General features: G+C 45.0%; 1 protein-coding gene and 1 non-coding gene across 9 annotated transcripts in view; one reads left to right on the forward strand and one right to left on the reverse strand.

Moving 5' to 3' along the window:
* FLI1 (Fli-1 proto-oncogene, ETS transcription factor) overlaps positions 1–8,289 on the forward strand; it is a 139,213-nt gene extending 130,924 nt beyond the window's left edge. For 6 of the 8 annotated variants that reach the window (XM_069565469.1, XM_069565467.1, XM_069565468.1 and 3 more), the window contains 4 exons: positions 673–738; positions 2,438–2,497; positions 5,760–5,807; positions 6,854–8,289. In XM_069565469.1, the coding sequence (XP_069421570.1) occupies positions 673–738; positions 2,438–2,497; positions 5,760–5,807; positions 6,854–7,383 (704 nt within the window). In that variant the 3' untranslated portion in view covers positions 7,384–8,289. The remainder of the gene's footprint in view (positions 1–672; positions 739–2,437; positions 2,498–5,759; positions 5,808–6,853) is intronic. The other 2 variants (XM_069565471.1, XM_069565466.1) reach the window with 1 other exon arrangement.
* Positions 3,195–3,267, reverse strand: TRNAC-ACA (transfer RNA cysteine (anticodon ACA)). Its single transcript has one exon. It is a non-coding gene; the product is annotated as a tRNA-Cys (tRNA).
* Positions 8,290–9,798: the final 1,509 nt, after the last annotated feature.

Here is a 9,798-nt window from a genome sequence, read left to right on the forward strand (position 1 = left end):
AGTGGTAGTGCCGTGTCTTTGTTGGAATACACGAGATCTTCAATCTTCACTGTGGCAGGTTTCTTTTAGATTCAGCATATATGATCTTTTTTTTTTTTTTTTTAGTTGCAGCATGTGAAATCTTAGCTGTAGCATGTGGGATCTAGTTCCCTGACCAGGGACTGAACCCAGGCCCTCTGCATTGGGAGCACGGAAGTCTTATCCACTGGACCACCAGGGAAGACTCTTAATTACATATTTTGAAAAGCTGAGGCCCAAGGATGTCTGGATTCATCCAAGGTCTCACTACAAATGGTGGAAGGATAGAACTTGAACCAACCCTGTGACTTCAAATTCAGGGTTCTTTCCACCCCCTTCGACTCCCAATCAGTGTGTCAGTGTTCCTTCCGTTCGTCCGCATTTGCCCCAGGGAAATGCACTTCTGGAATTTAGTGATGCTTAAAGTTATTGCTAAATTAAATTTTAATTTTTCTGGATCACTAAAAGATAATCTTCAGGCAACCTTTCTGAAGAGCAGGAGATGCTTTCGTTGCTGTTCAGTCACTCAGTTGAGTCTTACTCTGCTACCCCATGGACTATAGCATGCCAGGCTCTCCTGTTCACCATCTCCTGGCATTTGCTCAAATCCATACCTATTGAGGCTGATGTATCTCTATTTGTCTTTTCCACTAGACCCTTCCTATGACTCAGTCAGGAGAGGAGGTTGGGGCAGTAACATGAATTCTGGCCTCAACAAAAGTAAGTAAACGTCATTCTGTTCTTTGGGAGGAAAACCTTTTTCTGAGGGTTGGGTGGAGAACAGGGTCACAAGATAAAGGAAGAGAAGAGTGAGCATTTTCTTTTTCTGCTTTTTGAATGGATATCAAAATTAATTGCCAGTGTAGAACCTGTGAGTGATACCTAGTGCCAGAAAGATAAGGGAATTTTCACTCAGACCTTTGAGTTTTGTTTCACTGCATTTGGCTTTAGAATGTTTGAAGTTGTCAAGTTTCTTAGGACAAGTTTCTGTATGAATGAAAAATCCCTGGATTTGGATTCTGCCATTTAAGTTTCAATAATGACCCTCCATGATTTCACCTGCTTCCCTAATTGTCAAGATACAATCATACCAACGTCTCTACCTCATTTCGTAGAACATTGAGGTGGGGTGGTAACCGGATGAGGAGATGCTAGTGGTATGACATCAGTTTGTGTTGAAATCTGACCCAGAATCTCCTGTGAAGAGTGCAGGGGAAAGAATGATTCATAAAGTCCTGACCCAGAACATGTAAATCTTGCTGTCTCTAGGAGGTAAAATATCAAGCACAGAAATGCATGGTGATGGGAATTCTTTCAAGAAAGAGGTTAGGATTGAAAATTAATGCCCAAGCAATAGCCACAAGTCCTTTTAATAATATGTATTATCTGTTTCCTCTGCCTCCAGCCCTGGGCAGTGTGGGTTTCACATGGTGAACCAGGCATGGACCAGTCTCTCCAGGAGGGGAGAGGAGTCAAGCACGCGCAGGCGCACACGCACACGCGTGCACACACACACACACACAACCCTTTCTCTTTGGGTGCCCTCAGGAACACCTTGGAGACCTGGAGTCATAAGAGTTGGTTCTAGAAAGAGAGGCAGGATTTGGACCCAGAGAGATGGGAAAGATGCCCTCCCAGGATAGGTGGCATCAGGGAAAGACACCAAGGTCAATATGTCTGAGAGTCACGGAGGACTTGGGTTCCTGGAGTTTAGGGTGCATGAAGGAAAAGTCTGGAAGGGTAAGGAAAGGGTTCAGAGATGCTCAGACCATAGACCTCAGTGGTTTAGTCAACAGTGAGTCACTGAGGTTTTTGGATGGTGGAGTAAAGTGGTTTATGGAGATTAAACTGGCTAAATAGCATTTGATGGGTCAGTGAGAAGAGAGAGGAGTGGTGAGGATGCCAGTCAGATGAAACCAAAGATGGTGCAAGAAGCAACACAGCTCTAACATGGAGATGTGACGTGATGGCAGGAGCAGGAAGGGTGTACTAAGAGATGCCGCAGAGGGGAGCTCACAAGACGTGGAAACACAGGAGCAGGCGGCTGGCGCTCAAACGCCACCTTCTCATTAAAGACCTTTCTCGGTTTTCTATTTAAAAATGAAATCCACAGCCCCAATACCACCAGACATGCTCCTTTTACATATTTATTGCTGTTCATCATTGTCTCCTCCATTAAAATGTAAGCTCTGACAGGAACCCCTTGCACAGTGCTGGGTCCCTAGCATCGAGAACAGTGCCAGTACATAGATTCTGGATAAATATTTATAACATAAAATGAATAAATGAGGAGAGTGACTGAGTGAGGGAGTGAATGGGAAAGCACAGTTGTTCTGCTCGGTGGGGATGTGCTTGATGAGACGTTCCCTCCCCTTCATGGAGAATGGCTCCACTTACCATATTTCTCTTCTTGCCTCAGGTCCCCCCCTTGCTGGAGCACAAACGATGAGTAAGAATACTGAACAGCGGCCCCAACCAGGTACCTGTCCCTGATGTTCGAACCCTCCTTTGCTTGCTGTGCGGCCATTGGTGCCACGTGGTCAGCAGGGGAGGATTTAGACAGTATCTTGTGTTTGTCATCATTCTTCTTCATAGAATCCTATATTTGACACTGTACTAGATCTATGCATGGCATACCTAGCCCTGGAATGTAGAGAGAATCCTGTCATATCAGAGGTGAAAGGAACCTCAAGATTAACATGTTTCATGTTGTAAAATAAAGAAACCGAGATCTCAAGAAGTGAAGTGATTTGCCAGAGCCACACAGCTGGATTCGGGGAATACGAGAGCTGTCATCCCAAACTCCCAAGTTGCTTCACCTTCTTCCATCCCTGTAATGAATCTCCTTAACAATTAAGGCAGAGCAACTTTGAAAACCATGGAACTGGAGACTCTTCGTATGGCAAGGAAACCTAGAGACGTCTAGGTCTACGACATCCTCCTGTAACACCTCAGTCTTGTGGCCGCATCATCTCCACTTGAATACTTAACAGCTATGGGAAAGTGAAGTCGCTCAGTCATGTCCGGCTCTTTGCAACCCCATAGATCCAGGCTCCTCCATCCATGGGATTTTCCAGGCAAGAGTACTGGAGTGGGTTGCGATCCAGGCTCCTCCATCCATGGGATTTTCCAGGCAAGAGTACTGGAGTGGGTTGCCATTTCCTTCCCCAGAGGATCTTCCTGACCCAGGGATCGAACCTGGGTCTCCCGCATTGTAGGCAGACGCTTTACCATCTGAGCCACCAGGGAGCTCAATACCTAACGAGGCTCAATTCCACCATTTGAGCCAAAGTCCCCCCCAGTGCTATATCTTCCATTCAAGCTTTCCAGTTTGCCCTGTGGAAAGGTCTTCCCCTTGTTCTCTGTGAAGGTTCTTCATGAATCTGAAGACTGCCATGTGTGCCCTCCCAAGCCCAGCTCGGTCTCTCTTGGGACACAGCTTAGAGTAAGCTCTGAACATGCTGTTGCTTTGGGTCAACAGACTTGGTTTTCCATCTCCACTGAAGATAAGCAGTAGAAAGTTGACCTGCGTTTCTTCAGGAAGGCTGAGAACTTGCTGACTGTGAAACACAAGTCAGACCGAGAGGATTTGACGTGGAGGATTTAGAGAGTCCCCAACAACAACAAAATTAGACATTGTTGTTCAGTCGCTCAGTTCTGTCTGACTTTTGCGACCCCGTGGACTGCAGCTCGCCAGGCTTCCCTGTCCTTCACTGTCTCTGGGAGTTTGTTCAAACTCATGTCCATTGAGTCAGTGATGTTATCTAACCGTCTCATCCTCTGTTGCCCCCTTCTCCTCCTGTCCCCAGTCTTTCCCAGCATCAAGGTCTTTTCCAGTGAGTCCACTCTTCACATCAGGTGGCCAAATTCAGTTCAGTTCAGTCGCTCAGTCGTGTCTGACTCTTTGTGACCCCATGAATCACAGCATGCCAGGCCTCCCTGTCCATCACCAACTCCTGGAGTTCACTCAGACTCACGTCCATCAAGTCAGTGATGCCATCCAGCCATCTCATCCTCTGTCATCCCCTTCTCCTCCTGCCCCCAATTCCTCCCAGCATCAGAGCCTTTTCCAGTGAGTCAACTCTTCGCATGAGGTGGCCGAAGTACTGGAGTTTGAGCTTTAGCATCATTCCTTCCAAAGAAATCCCAGGGCTGATCTCTTTCAGAATGGACTGGTTGGATCTCCTTTCCCCAAAATATTTTAGTTGTCATACTATATAGATAGAAAGGGGTAGATTGAGAGGTCTTAAGGACTCTTCAAAGTTAATTTGTGGTTGTGAGCAAAAACCCCTAAATCATGTTGATTTTTTAAGATTATAATTATATAGAAATTGTAAAATTGTATCAAACATATGACGTCATCACCAAGCTGTGATCCAGCTCTCTACCATGATCTCAGCTGAAAAGAAGAAGATAGTCCTCACTGTGTCAGTATTGCAAAGGTTTCTTTTATGGCTAAACTATCATATAAGTTTTATGTAAACTGAGGTATTAAGAATAATCATTTTAAGGACTGCCCTGGATGTCCAGTAGTTAAGACTCCATGCTTCCACTGCAGGGGGCAGGGGTTTGATTCCTGGTCAGGGAACTGAGATCACACATGCCACATGGTGAGGCCAAAATAAATGAAGAGATGTTATATTAAAAAAAGAAATTCAAATATATGTGTGTGTGTATAAATATATAATCATTTTATGGCTAAAATACACATTGCGGTTGGTTGGTGTCAACATTTCCAAGCTTAAAATCATAGAAGGTTGTACTGGAAGGGAACTGGAGAATCCAAGAGCCAAACCTATCATTTTGCAGAGGAGAAAAGCAATACCCAGAGATTGTCCACTGAGTTATTTAGCTGATAACTCAGTAACTCAGTGGTTATGATCAGCTAAATTTATTATCAGGCTACTTGATTTCCAGGCATGTGTCTTTTATGCTGCATCAGAAAAAGAGGGGCATGTAATAGTTAGAGCTATTAAAGACCAGTCAGGGATTCCCAGGTGGTTCAGTGATAGAGTCCGCCTGCCAATGCAGGAGACACAGGAGACGTGGGTTCGATCCCTGGGTCAGGAAGATCCCCTGGAGAAGGAAATGTCAACCCACTCCAGCTTTCTTGCCCGGAGAATCCCATGGACAGAATAGCCTGGCAGGCTACAGTCCATGCAGTCACAGAGTCAGACACAACTGAGTGAACAGCAACAAAGGAATTCCCTGGTGGTCCAGTGGTTAAGACTCAGCACTTCCACTGCAGGGGCGTGGGTTCAGTCCCTCATCAGGGAACTAAGATCCCACAAGCTGCATGGCATGGTCAGGAATAAACAAACAAATAAATTTTTACAAAGACTGTTGTAAGACCTTTATAAAGACACTGTTAGACTTTGAGCTCTTTTAATAAGCCATACTTCACCTTATTCATGTGACTGGATATCAGCTAGCTCCTTTCCAAATGCATTTTATTATTCTGTTGTAGGTAATGGCAGCATTATCTATAAATTTTAAACACTAAACAGGAAAAAATGATACTATCACTATTTCATGTTGTTTCTGTAATAACAGGGATATAGAGCATAACTCTGATCATGATCTTTAAGGTTTGCAAGTGAAAGCAGTGCCGTTTTATGAAATGAGGCTTTCCTATGATATCAAAATAAAAGTTGAAACCCTTAGGGGTATTGTTATTGTTAATGCTGTTGTTTTTATATTTTTCATAACAGTGAAGCAAATTTCCTTTCTTGTCTCCTTAGATCCATATCAGATCCTGGGCCCAACCAGCAGTCGCCTAGCCAATCCTGGTGAGTTTACTTTGGCCTGAGAGGTTGTGTTCCAGAATGTTCCATAGTTTTATGAGATCACTAAGGTGTCCTCGGTTCAGACACCTGACCGGAGAGGGACATGTATTCCTTTCCTTGAACTGTTTGACCCCTGTTTCTCTAGTGCACAAGGAGAGAACAGGGCTTGTCATTAGGTGGTGACGATATCCATAAGCTGGAGATGCCTTTGGACCACAAACATTTTAGCCCTGTGTGTGTGCACTGAGGTTGAGATAAGTTTCAGCAGGGAAAGATGGAGGGGGTGGGTGTGGGAAGGGCAAGGAACAAGTTCTAGCCAGCTCTCAGTGAATACATATTCTAAAGCTGCCTCAGTATTCACTTTAGATGGTATTGCAGCATTACCTGGCTTCCTAAAAGAGGTTGCAGATAAAATAAACTCGACAGTGTATTTTAAGGGTTTGTGATTCAGGTAACTCTCAAGTGAGTTCTGAACCAAGCGCACCCCCTGTGTGAGTTAATAGGCCCTTTGGAATTGCGAGGCCAGCACTGTCCCACCAGGGAAGTCCCACTGCTCCTGTCTCCAGGCCATTTCTGCTCAGAGGGTGAGAAAGCCACCAGCTCTCTCTCCTCTTTTTTTTCTTCTCTCTCTGCCCATGTTCTCTGTGGAACTTAGAGCAGAGAGCCAAGCACAAAGGCTAAGGAGCAGTTCAGGTTGCTTCAGCCTAAAGTGCTGTCCACACGGTCCCCTGGGACTCAGAGGGAGGCCAGCACTGAACAAGGAGTAGACCGTGGTTCAGACCTTTACAGAAGGAGAGAGGCAAGCATCTTCCCCCAAAGGGATGGGGCGTGCCTCGCCCCAAGCCACACAGCTGGCTCTGGGTGAATTTCACCAGGCTGGGGGCAGCTTATCTAAAGATCTAACCTTGCTGATTACGCCAGTCTGGGTGAGAAGTGGATTCTGACTGTAGAAGGAGATCTGGGGTTCCTGTCCGGAGTGAGTGGACCCTTGCACTTAGGGATCAGGTTCTGATTTCTCAGGCGGAGCCTCTGTTTTCTCTCTCCTGCAGGGAGCGGGCAAATCCAGCTGTGGCAGTTCCTCCTGGAGTTGCTCTCGGACAGCGCCAACGCCAGCTGCATCACCTGGGAGGGGACCAACGGAGAGTTCAAAATGACGGACCCCGATGAGGTGGCCCGGCGCTGGGGGGAGCGCAAGAGCAAACCCAACATGAATTACGACAAGCTGAGCCGGGCCCTCCGATACTACTACGATAAGAACATTATGACCAAAGTGCATGGCAAGAGGTATGCCTACAAATTTGACTTCCACGGCATCGCCCAGGCTCTGCAGCCGCATCCCACTGAATCGTCCATGTACAAGTACCCTTCCGACATCTCCTACATGCCTTCCTACCACACCCACCAACAGAAGGTGAACTTTGTCCCTCCCCACCCGTCCTCCATGCCCGTCACGTCCTCCAGCTTCTTCGGAGCGGCGTCACAATACTGGACCTCCCCGACGGGGGGCATCTACCCTAACCCCAACGTCCCCCGTCACCCCAACACCCACGTGCCCTCACACTTAGGCAGCTACTACTAGAGGCTTCCTCATCGGCGGCCTTCTCGCTGAAGGCCCCTCCCTTACACCTCCCTTTGGACTTACGTGGCCTTGGAGAGAAATCAAAACTGGATGCTCTTTCTTGTTGGATAGAACTTTTGTACCTGTTCTTAAAAAACAACTCTTTTTTTTTTTTTTTTAACATTGGTAACTCCTGCTTTTCTCTACCTTGAACAAAGAGGTGGATAATTCCATGGGCCAGTATGCCAGTTTGGAGTCCCAATCTCCTGTCAACCTATGAGTTGAATATTTAAGATTACTGGAATGGTTGTGTCATGGTTCTGGGAAAGAAACTGCATGTAGATTTATATTTTTAGGACCAAAAACAGTTTCTTACAGACACACGGGTCTCATCTTGAACCTTGAAGGGTTCAGTAGGATAAAGAATCATGGACTTAACCAGTTATGCTCTGGTTTGAGGCTTAGTGAACTAGAGGCAGGAAGCTTATCATCTTATCTTAGGAAGACCTAACTCAGTGGAGGGCAACTGGAACATTGGTTGTAAGGCCAGTGAAGTTTTCACCCAACTGGAATTTAACAGAAAGAAACAAGTGTGTATTTAAGAAGCCACGGGCATTGCAGAATCCCTCTCAGTGGGCAGTAAATATGCGCTAGGCTGACCATTTTGTCTAGAAGTAGTCAAAATATGAACTAAGAGATGTTAATGCAAATACAGACATTCCTGAAAAGCCAGAGAAGTAAATAACTGAAAAAAAAAATAATGACAGTGGGTCCCAGTACTTTGAAAAGTCCTAGGGATTTCTAAACACAAACAGATTCGCAAGTGCTGTGCGCTTGTCAGATGATCAGTCCAGGGTCCACCAACCACAAGGCAACTTACTGTATAAATTATGCAGAGTTATTTTCCTATATCTCACAGTATTAAAAGTAAATAATTAAAAAGTGAAAAAGAGTAAAGAAACGAGTTGACCTCGGTCACAGATACAGTGTTCCTATCAAATCAGTCGTTATTTTTTTTTAATGTAATTTGTACATCTTTTTGTCAATCTGTACATTTGGACTGCTTGTACGTTTTTATAGCTGGTTTTTAAAAAAGCATAATGTGACTTGTTGCAGAAAAGAGAACAGGACTTTGAAGTCACTGACTTAGCCGAAAGAGAATCACTGTAATTATTTAACAAATGAGCAGAAGCAAGTCAAGGCAATCCCTTTAAACCGTTAACTGCTTTGGAGATGTTTGTAAATAACTGAACTACAATCATCACAACTTGGAAAACAGCAACCAAACTTTCCCTTGTGGATACGAGGGATTTTTTGCCTTATATATACAATATATTTTTTAGATATTAAAATATATATAATTTTGCAGGTAATCATTGACTCTTTTAAACTATATTAAGTGTTAAGTTGACAACTGTCCATGAAAACTGTGTTGTAAAATAATTTGACTAAATAAATTGTGCCTTCTTCTCTCAGAACTGAAGAAAACATTTTCTTATTTACAACCAACCTTCTGTCCCTTGTCCCCCACCCCAGGTCCAAGGGTTTTCCCAGGGAAAGTTTCCTATTGACCTCTTCTGGCACCATGAAAACTTTTTCACATGTACATATAGCAGAAAGTATAGAATTATGTGGGTTTTAGTGTTGTTTGTATTAGCTCTCTCCAGAGAAACAGAACCAGTGGGGATATATATACAGATCTCTATTACGAGGACTTGACTCATGCAATTGTGAGGGCTGAAGAATCCCCCCGGGCTGGAGCTGGTCACCTAGGGAAGCCACGTGTAGCATGCTCAGTTTCTTCAGCCGTGTCTGACTCTCTGCGACCCTGTGGACTGTAGCCCACCAGGCTCCTCTCCAAAGGATTCTCCAGGCAAGAATACTGGAGTGGGTTGCCATGCCCTCCTCCAGGGAATCTTTCCAACCCCAGGAATTGAACTCGTGTCACCTGCATTGAAGTCGGATTCTTTACCCACTGTGCTACCTGGGAAGCCCTCAAGGGAAACCAGTAGCGTGTGATTCAGGGGAATCAGGGAAACCGGCTGATGGTGTAGATCTCAGTTCAAGGGCAGGAGAAAAATCCTGCCTGGGCAGGCAGGGAGGGAGCCCAAAGGGTGAATTCCTCCTTCCTCTGCTGTTTGCTCTATTCAGACCCTCCGTGATTAGAGGGGGCCCTCTGGCCTGCACCGGGGAGAGGAGTCCTCTTCAATGAGTCCACACATTCAGTGCTAATCTCATTCAGAAACACCCATACTTACATACCGGAAATACTGTTTAATCTTGGCCACAGTTAAACTGATACTTAAAATTAACCTTTACATTGTTGATGATGCTTGCAGAGATTTTTAAACATAATATTTAAATCTTCCTGTTTTAAAGGAAGACAGTCAAGGCCATGGATATGTGTCAAGGAACCAGAACAAAGCAAGCAGATCC

The sequence above is a fragment of the Ovis canadensis genome, chromosome 21 (genome assembly GCF_042477335.2).
Source record: "Ovis canadensis isolate MfBH-ARS-UI-01 breed Bighorn chromosome 21, ARS-UI_OviCan_v2, whole genome shotgun sequence".
In the NCBI taxonomy this organism is placed as follows: Eukaryota; Metazoa; Chordata; class Mammalia; order Artiodactyla; family Bovidae; genus Ovis; species Ovis canadensis.